This window comes from Podarcis erhardii (assembly GCF_964252035.2).
Source record: "Podarcis erhardii genome assembly, chromosome: 1".
NCBI classification, from domain to species: Eukaryota; Metazoa; Chordata; class Lepidosauria; order Squamata; family Lacertidae; genus Podarcis; species Podarcis erhardii.
In genome coordinates, this window is record NC_138497.1 from 84,348,802 (window position 1) to 84,368,130 (window position 19,329).

The 19,329-nt window shown below is 42.4% G+C and overlaps 4 protein-coding genes across 4 annotated transcripts in view; 3 read left to right on the forward strand and 1 right to left on the reverse strand.

The window, feature by feature from the left end:
* LOC309331250 (olfactory receptor 5AP2-like) overlaps window positions 1-19,329 on the forward strand; it is a gene marked incomplete at both ends in the record, with an annotated part of 35,497 nt that overhangs the window by 6,510 nt on the left and 9,658 nt on the right. The gene's annotated exons all lie outside the window — the stretch shown is intronic.
* On the forward strand, window positions 3,795-4,757 carry LOC309350692 (olfactory receptor 5AP2-like; the record flags this gene model as incomplete). The annotated part of the gene is made up of 1 exon (XM_081877751.1): window positions 3,795-4,757. One exon carries the CDS (start codon window positions 3,795-3,797, stop codon window positions 4,755-4,757), a length of 963 nt encoding a protein of 320 aa, XP_081733877.1.
* On the reverse strand, window positions 9,357-10,307 carry LOC309351699 (olfactory receptor 5M11-like; the record flags this gene model as incomplete). The annotated part of the gene is made up of 1 exon (XM_081879527.1): window positions 9,357-10,307. One exon carries the CDS (start codon window positions 10,305-10,307, stop codon window positions 9,357-9,359), a length of 951 nt encoding a protein of 316 aa, XP_081735653.1.
* On the forward strand, window positions 16,775-17,713 carry LOC309350827 (olfactory receptor 5M5-like; the record flags this gene model as incomplete). Its single annotated transcript, XM_081878106.1, has 1 exon — window positions 16,775-17,713. One exon carries the CDS (start codon window positions 16,775-16,777, stop codon window positions 17,711-17,713), a length of 939 nt encoding a protein of 312 aa, XP_081734232.1.

The following is a 19,329-nucleotide window of genomic DNA, read 5'->3' on the forward strand; positions in this document are numbered from 1 at the left end:
GATGAAAAATACCCAGATATTATTGGACTACAACTCCCATTATCACTGGTCATTGGCCATTCCAACTGTGGCTGTGGCTTGCTCCCACCACCACAATGAGAAGGATGGATTAGCTTTGACTGGAGGCATACCAATCTGGTCAGTGGTGCTGCTATTGCCAGCACCTCCCTCTGCCCCCTTTGACTGTGCACCATAGCTACACACAGGAGTGCTGACCTGGGCCCCCAGGTTATGAGTGCCCAATGACGCCTGTGATATAACGTGACGTCATGATGTCACAACGTCATGACTTCATGTTGTGTTGGTGGCACAGCAGTGCTTCCAAGGCCTTGCGGGGTCTCGGAGGTTACATCCGAGGCCTCACGAGACCTCCGATGAGATTTCCAGTTTCTACCGGAAGTCGTGTTCAGATGCTGGCAGGGCCTCGGACATTGCTTCTGAGACCTCACAGGGTCTCCGAGGTCACATCTGAGGCCTTGCAAGACTTACATGGAACAAACACAAGAAACAAACAACTAAGACTGCGGCCAAAATGGAGGGTGGAGGGTGCACTAGCCAACTAAGATAAAACACGGGCAACAAGCAATGTTTACTTATTTATTTACCGATTTACTGACTTTAAGGAAGGGAATGATTAATTGGCAAAGGACAGAGAAATGAACAGATAACAGGCTGGATACCAGTAGGCACTGGATGGGAAAACAAGACAAAATAATATAAATAACTACTAATGAATTAATCATTAATGTTAACAAAAGCTAAGTAGGGTACTACTGCAAAGATTCACACATTCACACACATCACAAGATGAAGTGGAACACAGAATTGTAAAAAAAAACAAAAAAAACTATCTAAAAAAGCTTTAGATAAAAAACAAACTTTAGCTCCTTTGATAGAGAACAGAAGGTGGTTCTCAGTGTCATGCTCTATTTATGAAATGTATTCTATTTACTGTTTTGAATTTTTTCAGTACTTGACAACTCAGATTTTAATTAGGTCCACCGAGCTTGTATATTGTTTTGGCATCTCAAAGGACTTCCAAAACTAACTATAAAATCCTTGTTTCTCTATTGGAAGTCAGAGTTCCCCTTGTTTCCTCTTTATATTTAGCGTTAACCATCTCAAACTGAAAGACTAAACCAGGGACATAGATCATATCAGAGGAGAACCACTGCAGGACCTGCAGATTTATTTCTTCTTTTTAACATCATACACTTAACTGCAAAAGCCAGATTTCTGTGAGGCTGCTTTGCATGATTAACCCTTTGGCTTGGCAGATAACAAGAGGTAAGGTGCTGATCCTAGACCTTTGTAGATCTCTCTTGATTTTTTCTGAGAGCTTTACATGAGTAGCAGCCCCTGATTCAGTTGATAAAAACCTGTTGGGAAATAGCCAAATGATTGATAGGGTGTGTGTTTTTTTTTAACTAATTCTGCTTGTCCCATAACTAGAAAGCACATGTCTGAGTGGTTTTCCACTTGACCAGTACTTTCTAGGCATGGATCCAAGTGATTTCCCCCTTGCCTCACTGCTTTCACAGAGAAAACCTGCTCTTTAGCTCTAAATCAGAACAAACAGTAATCAGCAGAAAACCTGATTGCTGTTTGCTCCAGCTGAGCACTAAAGTGCTTTTCCCCAGGGGAAATGCAGTGGGAGAAGAGGAAGTGTATATGGATAAACTCCAAGAGGCGAACCAGGGGACAAATTCCTGTCTTGCTGTCAGACAGGCACCTGTTTAAATGGCCAAAAGCTCATTGAAGAAAACTTACTGCAGTTCCAATGCAGCAGCCCCAAGGTTTGTAGAAATACATATAAATTTAAAAACCTAAGTGACTTGGGGGAAACCCAAAAACAGCTCACTGAAGCATGTGGTCCATGGCCAGAGAACACTGTGTGCTCTGAGTGGGGCAGGGAAGAGAGATCCTGGGAATGCAATGGACTATCTTCTACAAACCCCCTACCGCATTTCACTGCTCTCAGAGGGGCAAAGGAGAATGGCAGACCCTCCAATGTCCCTATTTTCCAAATATGTCCTGGATTAGAGAAGTCGCCCCAGTTTCTGATTTGATCCCGCAGTGTCCCACTTTTCCTTAGGATGTCCCTATTTTCATTGTAGAAATGTTGGATGGTATGGAGTTATCCAACCCCTGAGCTGTCTGAAGGCAATCCTGTATAGGGAAGGTTTTTTTTTTAATATTTAATGTTTTATTATGTTTTTATATATGTTGGAAGAAGCCCAGAGAGGCTGAGGCAACCCAGTAAGATATGCGGGATATAAACAGTAAAATTATCATTATGGAATGGGACACCCCTATTTTCATTGGACAAATGTTGGAGCGTGGGGAGGAGTCTCTTCTCTCCTTTGCACCTTTGATGTCAGAACTGCAAAGAAGAGGAGGAGGATTACAATATGCTGTGTTATTTGGATCTTGCTAACTGAACCTACTGCAGTAAAAGGAGAGAGCTGATTATACAGTGATAGTACACACAGGCATTTTCCATGGGAGAGGCAGAGAATTTGCTTTTCTTCCCTAGCCCATGTGTGTGTGACTTCCTGATACATATCATGTTGCAGCCAGCAAAAAAGCATTGAGGAAGGAACCTGATCTACTGAAAGACCTAGCAGAGGGACAAAGTGCACATGATCATGCACTGGGCTCAGGCTAGCAGATGCATTGCATTCTGATTGCTGTTAACAAGATTGAATGTGGGAGGGGAATCTCACTGAAGGAGGACAGGGAGAGAACAAAGTAGCAAGCCAGCTTTGGCTAAACAAATGGCAGGAAGGGATGGAGAGGGAATTCAATGTCTCACAAGCAAGGCTGACAATGCCCATCCATGACTCACCTTCTGTTGCTCACACATGCGGCTCAGCCAGATAGGTAAAGAAAAAGTGTTTTACATGTGTTGTATATGTGATAAAGCACTGTGACTCCAGATGGCGCTGTGGAGTCTTTCCCTACCAGATTTCCCTGTATGAGTTTACAACGCGTTTAACTGAATTGCTTCTTTGATGTGTCTAGATCCAACCATGCAATCACCATGTACATACAGACACACATGCCTATGCATACCTCCTTATCTCTCTCAGTTGGCCCAAGGGTATTTCTCTGTCTCTCATAGAACTGAACACACCTCTCTCCCCCTTACAAAAGCCTTCCCAGGGTAGCAGACAGGCAGAGAAGGAATCAGGGAAACCATCGCAATCGCTTCTCTAAAACTAGAAGAAGAATCTCTTTAGGGCACTGCAAGCCCACCACCGCCTTCAACAGTACACAGCAGGGCAGCAAAGTGATCCTTGTTTCTCCACTGGAAATTAGACTTCTCCTTGTTTCCTTTTAATTTTTAGTCCCAACCATCTAAAACTGAAAGATTAAGAAGGATCATATCAGATGAGAATCACCACAGGATCTGCAGGAGTTTTTTTTACACCATGGACATACTGTACCTAAAAAAGCCATAAGCCTTTTGGGCTGCTCTGCATGATTAATCCATTGGTCTGGCAAGTAAAAAAAGGTAAGGTGCATATTATAGACCTTTGTTGAGCTCTGCTGGTTTTCAGATAGCTTTTCATGAGCAGCAGGTACTGTTTCCATTAGTAGAAACCTATTGGGAAGTAGCCAGATGACAGATGACTGAGTTCCAAGAACACTAGAGGATCACGTGTTCCCCAGGCCTGTTCTATAGACTTGATATCATGACTGGAAAGGAAAGAAAGGGAGGAATTAAAATGCGTTTGGTATTCACTTTTATAAACAAGTTCAGGTCCACAATTTCCCCCCAATATTCTAGGATGAGAAAAATTACACATGGGGAGGAAATGGTCATGGAGAATTACACCACAACGACTGAGTTCATCCTTCGTGGACTGACAGATCAGCCAGAACTGAAGATTCCCCTCTTTGTGATCTTTCTAGGGATCTATGCTGTCAGCATCATGGGTAATCTAGGAATGATTGTTTTAATAGGAATTGACTCTCGACTTCACACGCCCATGTATTTTTTCCTTTGCTACCTGTCCTTTGTTGACTTCTGTTACTCCACTGTCATCACTCCCAAGATGCTGGTGAACTTTGTAGCTGATGCTAACATCATTTCATTCCATGGATGTGCAGCACAGTTCTACTTCTTTGGCTCATTTGCAGGCATCGAGGGTTTCCTTTTGGCGGTAATGGCATATGACAGGTACAATGCCATTTGCAACCCACTCCTCTACAAGGTGATTATGTCATGGAAAGTCTGCAGCTACTTAGTAATTGCCTCGTTTCTAGCTGGATTTATAAATGCAGCAATTCACACTTATTTCACGTTCCACCTGCACTTCTGTGATTCTAACATCATCAACCACTTCTTCTGTGACACGCCCCCTCTTCTTGCACTCTCTTGCACTGACATACACATCAACCTGATCATCATTTTTGTCTTTGCCAGTTTTAATGAATTAAGCTGCCTCATCACAATTCTTATTTCCTACATCTATATCCTCTCTGCCATCTTACGGATCAGCTCCTCAGAAGGGAGGCGCAGAGCTTTCTCTACCTGCGCTTCCCACTTACTGGCAGTCACCATATTCTTTGGAACGATCCTGTTCATGTATTTGAGACCCAGCTCCAGCCACTCTATGGACCAGGACAAAATAGTCTCTGTCTTCTACACTGTGGTGATTCCCATGCTGAACCCACTGATCTACAGCCTGAGGAACAGGGAGGTAAAGGATGCTCTGAGAAAAGCTGTGCGTAGGAAAGCCATGTTTTAACATGCTGCCTATTGGAAGACTATCAATGTGTGCTTTGGGCGTGTTGATGGTAGACTGGCTCTAGCACAATTTTATAAATGTATTGTTAAATGTAAATGTTATCAGCTGATTTTTACCCAGTACTGTTTAGCTCATGTTTTCATTATGTTGGGAAGAACAGACTGTTTGGGGTAGAGCTGCAGCTCAGTGGAAGAGCATCTGTGTTGCCTGCAGAAGGTCCTCTGGTTCAATCACGAGCATCTCTAGGTAGGCTGGGAGAGACCCCAGTCTGAAACCCAGGAGAGTCCCTGCCAGTCAATGTAAACAATATTGATCTAGATTGATCAATGATCTGATTCAGTGTAAGGCAGCTCCTTATATCCCCAACTTCATCATAATGGAACCTAATGACTTGTAATTCAGCCAGGTATCCGGATCGCACAGAAATAACTTACAGAGACCTTGAGTCAACTAAGTTCTACTCAGAGTAGACTCATTAAAATTTATGAACCTAAGTTAGTAATGTGTATTAACTTAGGACTACTCTGAGTAGGGCTAGCACTGAATGCCATCCATAGGCTTGGATCCTAATTTCCTTTCTGTCAACAGGAGCTTTCTCTGAGTGAAGTTCCATCAGTAGCAACAGAGAAGGTGATTTTTGCCATTTCCCCATGCAGTCACTTCCACCCCTGGAAACCTGCTCAGGAGGGTTCTGGATCCTTCCAGAACAGTGTGAGGGGCTTCAATGGGAGGGAGTAATTGGCAAAAAAAAAAACCCCAACCCTGCACCTCTTTCTTTTGATCCTTCAGCCAGTCAAAAACCCTACATGAATGAAAGGAGCCCTTCTGTCTGCATTTAATTCATTTGCTGAATTAAAATATGCTGTATAATTTAGTACAGGAGTAGCCAATGTAGTATCCTCTGGGTGTTGTTGAACTATATTTCCAATTTGCCACAGCCAGCATGATCAATAATCAGGAATAATAGGAGCTGCAGTCCAACAACTTTTGGAGGGCACTATGTTGATTACCCCTGAAGTATATTGGCAAAAGTCTTGTCATCCCCAAAGAAATATCAAATTGAAATACAAACTATTTAAAGGTTTCATAAAGATGATCTATTTTCTCAATTCTAGAAATATAATTAAAATATTTTTGGATAAAGCACCATTGTATTATTATTTTTTCCCATATTATCGATTTCCTGTTCTAACATGACCTTCAGTGGAAACTAAATAGTAGCAGAATTTATTTTTTTAATTATAATTATTTCATAAAATTTATATGCCGCTTAATTGTAGAAAAAGCCTCAAAGTGGATTACAAAAAGATAAATTTAGCAGAGCAAGATGAATTAAAGATGCAACACAGACTGTATTCACATGTGATGCCATGTTAGAGATGCTCACTGGAAGTTTTCTGGTGTAAAATGGTACTCCACACTGTAGGGCCTTGTGAGGTTTTTGGTGAGTTAGTCTTGAGAATGTGGGGACAAGAGGGGAAAATGTAATTCATTTGCATAAAACACCTGGTTTATTCAATAAAATACCTTACACTGAATGTATGGCAAATATACATACTGCACAGAAAAAAGTATCCTTTTGTACAATGCTACACCATTTTATCATTCTGCTGGTAGGCCTGGAATACATAATGTATTATGAAAACACACAGGGAATCCTGCCCATTTTGGTTGCTGTTGCAGACATCAGACAGAAGATGGCGCTCTGAGAAAAGGAAGGAAAATAAGATGTTGTTTTGCATTGTGAATGTAAGCCTGTTCAGGGTGATTCAGAGCTCCTTCTGAGCAATAAATGTCCTTTAAGAAAACCATGATGCTCAACAGTTGAATACTTGGCAACTCAAATCCAATTCAGAAATATCCCTCATGTGAGGAGTGGGGCCATGCTGACTAGCCCACCTGGAGATTGCATGAACCAACTACCTCCTCCCCATCTGAGCATTTGCAGGAGAAAGCATTCACACATACCACTGTATGGAATCATACATACATAAAGGTTCTCCCCTTGCAGACGTTTGCACTGTACAGGCCAATGTTAGAGTGTAGGCACATGGCAGGTGCAAGGTCTGTGAAGGCAGGCTCACACTCTTATGCACCGGCCCAATGTATGAGGGATACTTTTGAACAGAACTTCAGTATGGAGGAAACTGAGCTAACAGGATCTTCTTACCCTCTTTGAGATATAGACTTATAAAGCCACTGGGGCGTGGGTGGCGCTGTGGTCTAAACCACCAAGCCTCTTGGATTTGTCGATCGGAAGGTCGGTGGTTCGAATCCCCACAACAGAGTTAGCTTCCGTTGCTCTGTCCCAGCTCCTGCCAACCTAGCAGTTTGAAAGCATGCCAGTGGAAGAAGATAAATAGGTACCACTGCAGTGGGAAGGTAAACAGCTTCCTAGCAGCGGTTTAATCATACTGGCCACATGACCCGGAAAGCTGTCTGTGGACCAATGCCGACTCTCTCGGTCTGAAAGCGCGATGAGCGCCGCAACCCCATAGTCACCTTTGACTGGACTTAACCGTCCAGGGGTCCTTTACCTTTACTTTACAAAGCCACTGTAACATATGTAACAAAAGGTGAACAAAAGGTGAATCACTGTATGATTAAAAACTTTACTAGACAGTATCAATGTCATTCCTGGGTATTGGCTCAGTTTTATTTCTACTGTAATCACTTTTAGTTTAACAACCAATCAATTGCTGTTGTGAAACTCCTGCACATCTTTGTCCTTTTATTCTAGTAAATTAAAACAGATATTGGGATCTTAGCGGAGGGGTAGTACCTCTGGTGGGGGGCACATCATGCTCCTTCTGAGGTAGTTTATCCACCTTTGATCCCCACCCTGCACTCAGCTCTCACCTGTAGCTTCCAGAAGCTGTCAGCATGCAACAGCATGCAACACACCCCGGGAAATAGCTTCAATTGGCCAGCTAAACCAGGTGAGGGTAGCCAGTGGGTATTAAACCCTCGGTGTGTTAGGGACTAGTCTGTCCCCTGTAGGTGAAGAGTGAAGCCCTGTAGGCTTCAGTGGATTGAGTGGACGAGACCAATAGTGGGTCCAACGGTCAAGAAGGGGGTTTCTGCACATGGTGTAGAGGCATATGGGGCTCATCAATCTGGGAAGGCTGCCCATCTAGGGGAAGGAAAACTCTGATCCTAAACCTCTGCTGCCTTGTGGAATATTTTTCGGCTAAAGTAAACCCTACATAAATCTGGAGTGGAGTTCCTAAGGTGGTTGGAAAGTGCCTTGTATGCCTCCTTTCAGCAACTCCTGCAGCAAAGCTGGTGCCAAAAGTATTGCTTTGCCTTCCTTTGGAGCACATCAATGAGGCCACCTGCTGGTGGTGGTGGGGTCTTCTTCCTGCTTTGGAATGGCTTATAAAGGTGCATCGGCCTTCCTTGCCAAACACCCTGCCCCTTGACAGCCCAGGTCACTCTGCATAGTCCAAGGCAAACTGGAGTGATCCAGGACTGTCTAACTCTCACCCCAACTTCGTTGAAGCCAATTTCCCTCCCTATCATCCCATTTTGGCCTGGGAGTTGGCTGAATTCAGTGCATAGCCCTTGTGCCCAAGCTTTGCTGTTCTAAGATAAAAAGAATCAGGCCTAACACTGCACAAATAGAGCTGTCATTGTCAATATTTCTGTGGGGGGCGAAACCAACAGGTTTCTCTGGGTCTATTATAAAGGCAGTGTTTTACTTCTTTATCCTTGGAAGACCTACAAGTTTCAGCCCCAAATTAGTGACTTATCCAAGGGCATTGAGGTTTCACTAACCCGTTTTCTCCCTTGTCAGCCTCCCCAGTGTTTCTTAGGGTTAGAAACAACCACTAACAATGTGGTAGCTGCTTTAAAGCCTTACTGCATCACCACTCTTGACAGAGGCAATTGTGTTTATTTTTTAGTTTGATGGAAGCTCTGAGAGCCACTCAGAAATTGATGAAAGTGAGGAGGAGTGGAAGAAATGGCAATGCTTGGCCTACCATGTTATTAGAGTTTGCTATGGTCTCAAACCTACATAGATGTGTGAAAAGTCTATGAGCAGTGAAGGCTCTGGATAGCACCTTCCTTTGCCCATGGCTTCCCATCCCCAAGTCTGCCAGACATGCATACATTGGATGTCATGTTTGAATAGCTACACACAGCTCCAAAATCATAATGACCATTCTATACAACACATGTCCTTAAAATCATAGATAATAATGGGATGGGCAGCTCTAATTTGAACAACTAGGCTGCTATTTTTCAGTAGTTGTTCCATTTCATTTGTAATGTCCACTTCTGTCTTTAGACTATATAAATGTACAATGTAAGAGCAAGCCAGCTTCCCACTTTATAAGTATCAGCAAGTGCAGGTGCCATAAACTGCAATATTAGTTTAATCTGAAACTAGCTCTGATCAAAAATGATCAAGAGCTGAACCCATTCTGCTGCAGTAGTTGACCAACATGGTTACTTGTTGCGTAATGCCTTTGGCATTACAAGCAGAACAGAAACACACAACACTCACAACAGTTCTTTATATAAGCATATACTTCACACTATTTATGGAAATAAATAATAGTGGATATTAACCTTCAAATAAGGAATTAATGGACATTATCGTTTACGGTGTATATTAGTAAAATACTTCCCTACCAGTCTCTTCATGGCACCCTTGACCTCCTTGTTCCTTAGGCTATAGATCAGTGGATTCAGCATGGGAATCACCACTGCATAAAACAAAGATACTATTTTGCCCCGTTCTGGGGACAGGCTAGAAGGACGCCTGATATACATGACGAAAACTGTCCCATAAAAGAGGGTAACCGCCATCAGGTGGAAGCCACATGTGGAGAAAGCTTTGTACCTACCCTCAACAGAGGGTATCCTCAGGATCGTAGAGAGAATGAAAATGTAGGAGATTAGAATAACAGCTAGGGAGCTGATGAGGTTGAAACTGGCAGAAAGTAACATTAGGGTCTGTTTGACATGGGTGTCAGAGCAGGACAGTTTCATGAGAGGTGGGTCAGCACAGTAAAAGTGGTTGATGACATGGGAGCCACAGAAGGTCAGGCGGAAGGTGAATATGGTCTGTATCATGGCATCTAGGAAAGCATATGCAGAGGGAACAGCCACCAGCCACATGCAAACCTTTGGTGTCATCTTTATGGTATATGTCAGTGGATTGCAGATAGCTGCATACCGATCATATGCCATGACAGCCAGGATGAAACATTCTGTGAGACCCAGAGCAATGAAGAGATAACACTGTATCACACATCCAGTAAAAGAAATGTATTTGTGGCCTGTAACTAAATTTGCCAACATCCGAGGTGTGACATTGGAGGAATAGCAAAAGTCTATAAAGGACAAGCTGCTGAGGAAGAAGTACATGGGTGTGTGGAGTTGGGAGTCCATCTTGATTACTGTGATTGTCCCCAGATTTCCCACAACAGTAATAATATAGACCAGCAGGAACAGAACAGAGAGTGGGAGCTGCAGTTTAGGATACTCTGCAAATCCCAAGAGAATAAATTCAGATCCTGATGTATTATTTCCTTTCACCATTCTGCTATGCATTTTGCCTTTTGAGATACAAGAATTGAAATGCAGGCAGTCTAAGTGCTTTTCCTGAAAGACAAAACAACCCAGTTTATGTTTCTTCCTTCCTTCGGGCAGACACTGGCACAATATACTTCCCTTGTAGGAGATAAGAACATCATCATCATCATCAATAAGTTTGTTGTTCAACTGAAGGCCATGACAATTGAGTAGAATATCTATGGAAGAATAAACATGGAAACATGCTGCTGAAGGCTAGCCTAGAACATACTGTGGAATTGGATTCTGCAGGATCTTTCCCAGTCTTTTCCCAGTCTACCCTTCAAGCTCATCTAGGCACAAACAAGCCCCAGATAATTCCCATTAAAAGTATAGAGGAAAGTAGGAATCCCGTGTGTAAGTTTATGCCATAATCACTGGGTCAGGTACCATGTGCCTGACGTTTCACCGGATGGTTCACTCTTTGAAGTGCTGCCAGATGACAGTCCTCAGTTTGACGACATCTTCTGTTTGAAGGGCTGTGTGGTCCACATCCAGTTTTAAGATAAAGAGCCATAAGAAGAGATAGCAGAAGCCTTGAACTTGCTCATCAGCAATTAGCCCCTGGACTGTAGAATGAGCAGAAACAAAGGTCATCCAGTCACATACTTCCCCATTAGGGTGAGATATATTGCATTTCTCCTTAAATTATCATAATTCTTTCAACATTTGCACCTATACATACAAATTAGGATGTGCTAATTACATGCCAACCCATGTCCTCTTTTTTGATGACAAATGAGTAGCTACCCTAACCACAGGATTATTTTGCCAGCACGGTCTTGCCATTCTGTAGATTGGAACAACCCCACCCCCATAGATACAGTGCTGTATGGGATTACAAATAATCACTGTTTCTGGGACAAATAATGAATACTTTTTACAGCCATGTTCAGCCTACCAGTTCAGGAAATGTTGGAGACATTTCCACCCAGAGTCCAGAGCAAGGGCGGATTTTGGTAATCTTTGGTAGTATGACACCCTGAGTGAATCCAGAATTTGGGGCCCCGAAATGAATCTTCTCAATGATGGATCTTCTCAATTTTGTGCCCCCTGTGCAGGGAAACTGCCCTAAATCTGGCGCTGTCCAGAGCACTGACACTGGAGCTAGGCAGAAGAATAGTTTTATACTGTCATACTTAGCTGTACGACATGTGACCACTAACATTTTCCTGAACTTCCTGACTAGCATGGATCCCCAAAGACATGACACAATCATTACTTTAGTGCAGCCTTGGAAGTCAATTAAGAATACTCTGAGAATTTCTTTCCCCCAGAGTTGCTGAGAACAGAAAAGCATATTTATGTTTGTGATTCCCGTGGGGTTTTGAGCGGGTGAAATCCATACTCTTTCTACAACTGTCATAGCCTGGTTGAAAAGAGGCATTTAATTATTTGTTTTCTTTATTTACTTACATTTATCTATAGGGTGCTCTTTGTTGAATGCTTTCAATCCCAGAGGGGGAAAAAAAGTAATAAAAATAAGCAGAGAAAAGCAAAAAATACAAGGATCATATTGTAAGTTAAACCAGCAAAAATACAATGCAAATTAATATTTCCAATTTAACAAAACACAAGCCTCCAGGTTGGCAGGGCTACCAGATAGTGATGTGGAGATGGACTAGCTGCCCCACCATCACTCTTCTCCTTACTTGCTGACACAGACAGCATTCAGGTTCTTCCAGGGTCTTGGGAGGAGGGTCTGTGGCGTCTCTCCTTAAACAGGGAACAAACACAGTTTCTTCACGGTATGGAGATAGAAGCATAATTGTTAGCTTATAAACCAGCTCCTCCCCAAACTGAATGAATCAATGAATGAATCAATCAATCAATCAATCAATCAATCAATTTATTATGGTCACAGACCAGAAATTCCTCCCTAAACTGCCCCAAACTGTGTGGTACACACCCGTCCTGCCTTTGTATGGTGTGAACTTTGCTAGATGCTTGTTGAAGGGACTGAGTAGAAGTTCTTGGTAGAGCACCTAATTGCCCTGGAATTTGGCCTCTTTTTCACCTACTTTACTCTCCTGGGAGTTCCTTGTTTGGAGTGGAGTTCCTTGTTTGGTTTAATCTGGCCTGTAGTCTAGGCAGCAAAGTGGAATTAAGATCTGTTGAGTAAATTCCTGAGGTATTATGCAAGGCATTATTGTTAAATGCACTCCTTGGTCAGCCTTCATTGCAATTGCTTTGTGGGTTATTGTGGGTGTCATGTAGCATATGTACTAGGGAGAATGTCAAACCAGTGGGCTGTGATGCATTGTTTGGCTCAAAAACCCAAGGCCCTGATAGCAAGGAGGAAGTGTTACTTCAATATTTGCTGTGGGGGTCATAGGTTGTACCTTGCCTAGGAGCAAGAAGGGATATGATCTCTCCATCAGTGAGGAACTTTCCTGCTTGGATTATTTGATTTGTCTGATCAGATCAATTTTCTATTTGGTTATTGCAGATCCTGATTGTTATTTTCACATTTTAATAAATATAACATCCTCCCACTTTAGTATTGTGCCCTGAGTCTTCTTTGGGGGTATGATGGCAATAGGAGCATTTTTGGAACAGAAGATGGGGAATGGGAGACACAGGACAGAGAAGCAGAAACTCACCTTTGAGCTCTAGAAACTCATTTGTATTGTAAATGCCTCTGGTGATCTGAAATGCAACGCTGCCCTGAAGGATGAAAGCTGTCTGCCTCCAGCTATGTTCTATTTGCATATTTCCACACATACTTTTTTTAGAAAAAAATTTAATTTTTTACAAAAAGCCGTAAGTTTTCAGTGGTCTTATCTCCCAAACACAGGTAAGTGCTTCCACTTGGAATCTCTAACCATATGAGGAAGGAGGGAGCATATAACAATAAAAACCACCTCTACTTTATTTATTTATTATTAGCAAGCTTAGGAAGAATGTAGGCTCATGTTCACCTTAACTTTCTATCTCCTAGTTGTGCAGTACTGCAGTTACGGTTAACATTATGGTCCATAGCCACTCAGATATCATTTGTACCATTTGGTTATTTGATGTAGGTTCCTAGGGATATGGCACAAGACTCCACTTCTGGCTCCTCATCCCCAATTCAGAACAAATCTACACATTATGTGCTACAGGGGTTACCAGCCCTTTTGAACCAATAGGTACATTTCAAATGTTGAGAGTGCTGGAGGCACCGGTCAATAAACAACTGTTATGGCATAAGACAAAATGGCTGCCATGGGGAGTGTAGCCAGAAAAAGCAAAAGAGATATGGCTACCCCCAACAAAGTTATGCTTATTATGGAAAATCAGCTACTGCATGTTGTGTTGGCTTTAATTCTGGAAATCACACAATATTGGTTTTACACGCACACGCACACACACTGATCCCGTTGCTGTCTAATGGCAACAGGGGACATTCTTCAGTAGGAAAAAATATATATACAATGTAGCCATACCCACTCACTGTACATTTTGTCCTATAACTTTCATTTTTGGAGGGCTACAGGGTTGCTTTTTCAAGAAATAAAGTATGAAAGCTCAGAGACAGCAGTGAAACCCTTCAAAAGCATAATGGCTCCTGCACATTCCAGGATGGCAATCTCTGATCTTCTGATTCATATTAGTTCAAAAGGTCATACCACTATAATCTAATTAAACAGGAAAGGGGGCACATTTTCATTGTCAACAACAGCTCCCAGGAATCCGATGGAGAGCAGTAATTTTACTCTCAGGGCTCTAGAGGACAACAAGTGGAGCAGAAGAGCCATTTCAGAGACAATCTCCCTGGGCTCATAGATGAATATAAAGCCTTCTGCTTCATTCAGCCGCCGGTGCTCTTGGGAGACTGTGGGATTGCCTATTTCCTCATTGAGGTAGGTTTTACCAGCATCCATTGCCTATATTTGGGTGTGGGACATCTTATATCAGTTGAGGCATTCAACCTAACATCCATTGGGCTCTATTTCTACAGCATAGTGTGTTGAGAAAGACTGCCACTGTGCAGTGGTCCTATCTGTTTCTGAATTAGCTGCAGCTAGATGTGTCCAACAACAGCAAGATTTAGTTTGGACCCCAATTCAGAACTGTGGGAAAACAACAGACCTCAGTCTGAAGTAGTTGGTGAATCAGTCAGAAAAAATATACCTTTTAATTATTATTTTAGGGTAGGAATGGATGAGATTTGCAGGCAAAGTCATCTGCTAAAGAGGGCACAGAACCTGTCAAATTTTAGAATAGCTGCTGTGGTTTCCCCTCCAGCTTTACAGTTTGGAGGTTGGTAAAAAATAATCAACCACGCCTGGGGTTTTATGAGTAGTTGGTCTGAAAATTACAAACATGTCTAATCTTCTTTTTTTGTGAACCGTCCTGAGACCTCTGTGTATAGGGCAGTATATAAATTCAATAAACGAATGAACAAATGAATGAATGAATGAATCTCCACTGAAACTGCCTTTGAAATCCTCAAAGGCAGTCACTGTCCTGAATCTCTTGCCAATCACTTTCATTGGATGACCTTGAGTGCTAGCATCAGGGGCGCCGACTTATAAAAAATATTGGGGGGGGGCGGGGGCCCATACCGACTTATAAAAAATATTGGGGGGGGGCCCCAAGACCTCCAAACCGCTGCTGCTGGGGGAACGAAAGGGGCGAGCCCCGGGCTGCCCCGACCTTAAGTGAACCTGTGAGGGCCCGCCCTTTGCGGCAGCCGATTGGCTGCCGCCGTGGGCGGTGAATATTAATGAGCTAGGGGGAATCCCTGCTTCTCGCGGGGCTGACGCCAGCCCCGCGAGATTGTTGATGGGTCGAGAGCCCGCAACCCCACCCCCTCTCTAGATCGGGAGTGGCTTTGTTTTAACTCATTACTGAATGTATTTTAAAAGGTAACTATCGTCAAACAAGGAAAATAAAAAATACCAACATAATTTTGTGATTTTACAAAGCATAATATAACTAATAATTTTCTTAAATTATTGGGGGGGGGCATAGCCCCCCCAAATGAATTTTTGAGGGGGCTCGGGCCCCCTCAGGCCCCATGGAGTCGGCGCCTATGGCTAGCATTATTATTTAGACAACAACATTAGGAACTTGTCTCTGTTCACTATCTCCACAGTATGCATATTTTTATTAACTTTAACCACACCACTCTTCTCTGTTTTCTATGAGGTCCGAACACCTTACTTTTTAAAGGAAAGGTTTGCCAATCCCGTGATCATTTTACTGGCATTTTCTGCACCTTTTCCAGATCGACAATACCCGTTTTGATACTGTGTGGCCAGAGCAGTAGATAGTATTCCAAATGCAGCTACCATTCTAAATTCTTTCTACCATGATCACAAGACGCTATGTCATCATCATAATCAGCAGATCCCTTTCCTGTATATGTCAGTTGTTGATATTTTGCCCCATTGTGTGAATCACTTTACATTTGCTTTCATTCGATCTTGTTTTCATTTCTCCCCTTTCATCTAATTTGGAGCTATTGACAAGCTGTTTGATTTTAGGTTGAAAGTAGTTTTTCTGACTCTGGAATATTGAGTGGAGTGCTATGGTTGTGTATGCTTTCAGGTTCTTTTTTGAAATTTACTTTAGCTATACCCCCCCCCCCAAAAAAAATATGGTGAGTCAATGTAACCACCTCTTTCTTCTGTACAGTGGAATCTCGGGTTACGTACCTCTCTGGATACGTAACTTTCAGGTTACGAATGTGGCAAACCTGGAAGTATTCTTCTGGGTTTGCTGCACGCATGTGCAGAAGCAGCACCTCTGGTTATGGATTTTTTGGGGTGCTCACGGACCCCCGGAACAAATTAAATTCATATCTAGAGGGCCCACTGCATATAGAAAAGAGATCCATAGCTCTATCTTCTCCATACATATAAGTTCTGATAATATCCAGATCACCAGTGCACCAGAAAGCACTTCAAGGTCCCCACTTTAATCACCTGCTTTACCCATGAGAATATGGATACCTCTGATGATCAGATGTTGAAGCTAAACAAGTCAGAATAGCATTCACACACTTTTTTGTCACATTCCAAATGCATCTGTTTGGCAGGTGCGGAAAAGAAAATACTGAACTAGATGGTGCTTTTTGTGTTCTTATTCTCTGCGTAGTCTCCTCCCTCATATAATACTAACCTTTTTCAAATTTATAAGTTTGTGCATGTGTGCATTTTAACTATGTTTCTATTATTCATTCCCTTTTCATTCAGGTAGCACAAAGTCTATTATGAAACAAAATATGTTGTCTTCAAGCTAGTTCTGTTGTGTGTTAAAACAATGGAGATAAAAAGGACCCCAAGATGCTCCCTTGAATCACACACAAAAACAGTAGAGGTTTGAGACCACATAATAAAACTAGGGAAGAATATTTCTTCACCAGCACATCAAATAATAAGTCTGATTTCACATTCTTTGCATGTATGTTCCTTTCATTTTCAGAAGACGTTATAAATGTGTAGATGGCTGAAAGAAACAACACAATTGTATTTGACTTCATTCTTTTGGGTGTCACAAATCGTAGAGAGCTGCAGCTTCCTCTCTTCATGCTGTTTTCAGTCATTTACATTATCACCCTTCTAGGGAATCTGGGGATGATCACATTAATCAGGATGGATTCCCAACTCCACACTCCCATGTACTTCTTCCTCAGCAGCCTGTCCTTTGTAGACCTCTGCTATTCCTCCAATGTCACACCTCGGATGCTGGCCAATTTTGTAGCAGACTATAAAGTCATTTCCTTTACTGGATGTCTGATACAGTGTTATCTCTTCATTGCACTGGTGCTTACGGAGTCCTTCATCCTGGCTGTCATGGCATATGATAGGTATGTTGCCATCTGCAATCCACTGACATATACCACAAAGATGTCCTGGAAGGTTTGCATGTGGCTGGTGGCTGTTCCCTCTGCATATGCTTTCCTAGATGCCATGATACAGACCATATTCACTTTCCGCTTGACCTTCTGTGGCTCCCATGTCATCAACCACTTTTACTGTGCTGACCCACCTCTCATGAAACTGTCCTGCTCTGACACCCATGTCAAATTGACCCTGATGTTACTTTCTGCCAGTTTCAACCTCATCAGCTCCCTAGCTGTTATTCTGACTTCCTACACCTTCATCCTCTTCACTATTCTGAAAATTCGCAATACCGGAGCGAGGTACAAAGCTTTCTCCACATGTGGCTCCCACCTGACAGCTGTCACCCTTTTCTATGGGACACTCTTTGTCATGTACATCAGACGTCCTTCTAGTGTGTCCCTAGAACAGGGGAAAATAGTCTCTGTGTTCTATGCCGTGGTGATCCCTATGCTGAATCCATTGATCTACAGCCTAAGGAACAAGGAAGTGAAGGGTGCCCTGAAGAGATTATTGCAGAGGAAAGTGTTATTGCATTAAATGTCTATTCATTCACTAGTTATGAAATGAAATGATCCATGAGGAAGATGTGTCCACCATATGGTGAAGGAGAGGGAATATGAATTTTTACAGCTTATGAATGTATGGTATTTAATATGTGGTAGATGAGTTCTTGCACCTTGCTGTCTGGTTTCTTCCTTCCCTCCCCACTTTTCCGATTTAATTTTTGTTCTTGGTTTCCATCTCCATAAAATATTGACAGTACAGCCCAAATACAACATAGTATCTCTCACTCTTCATCAGCATCTAATTTTCAGATCCACCAGTTCTTCAAAATTGAAACAGGGTGTTTGGGTGGACGTATTGCTTACACACTGCAATGGCACCTAATGGGTAGGGGAAATGCTCTTTGCAGCCTCTTCTGAAACTTCTGACTTACATTTTCATCCTCAAATTGTGAATTTCCTGGGAAAAAGGAGAAACTTGGAGTCAGCACCAGGTATGGAATCCTTCTTACATCTGCAAAGAAACACCGAAGCCCAAAGCCTAGCCTGGTGTCTTTTTCTCCATGAGCCCCCAACTTCATGAGACCATCAACTACAATGAAGAAATGAGTATCTTTATCCTATCGGTGTTACCTCTCATTTTGGTTGTATATATACTATTCTTTATTTGGCTCTCCAAGAAATTAATCTTGTGGTGTTAGTGTGAGGTGGTATAAATGTTACTGTTGGTTGATTGGATTTTACAATGAAAAGAATGCTCCTTATACTCATGTGGATGTGGTCTTTCCCTCCGCCCCATCCACAAACCATTTGAAAGCCAGAAAACCATTTGTTTGCACCCCAAGTTCCTTAGTCTTTCTGAGGATGCTTGTTTAGGCATGATAGGGTCTGGAGTGGGAGGGAATAGTTGAGGTGGAGAGTTTTGGGGATGTGGAATTTGTTATAGAATGCACACATTAGATTTTAGTGATTGCCCTGGGCCTGTGTATCATTATGGGATTCCTCTTTTGTCATGGCTGATGTCTATAGTGTTTCACTGAAGGTACAAGGCTTAATCAAGCAATGGAGGAACTCTGAGTACATTAGGAGGCAGAAGCCCTTTATTGTTTCTTTCTGCAGGAGACACATGATGCAGCTACAAGCAGTAGCCTCTTATCCTACTCATACCTTAGCAAATATTATATGGCTCCAGGTAATAAGCAGTCCAGAGGTGTTGCTAAAACCATGTCCTAATCTCATGTTTCCCAGTTAGCTAAGTACTGTGGACCCCGTATTTTTCAAAAGCCAAGCCACAGACCCCTACTTTTGAAAATCATGATATCTTTATGGTAGTTTTTGTTATGTGAATGGTGCCACGGACCCCCTGGGTGGGTTACATGGACCCCCTGGGTCTGCGGACTACCAATTGGGAACCACTGTCCAAATCTTGTAATTTTCAGGACCTACGGGGAAGGGTTCTGTGTGTGGTTGGAATGCTAGGTACCCTCACTCTTATTTGCATTGGTTTAAACACTGGTCCTGTTTTATGAACACAATGGAAATCATTTGTTAGGCAATTGTTTGCATAACAAGTCAATGATTTTCACTGATTCCTACTGGAAAAATTCTAATGCACTCTTGAGTATGCAATCCGTAGTGCATATAGTGAGG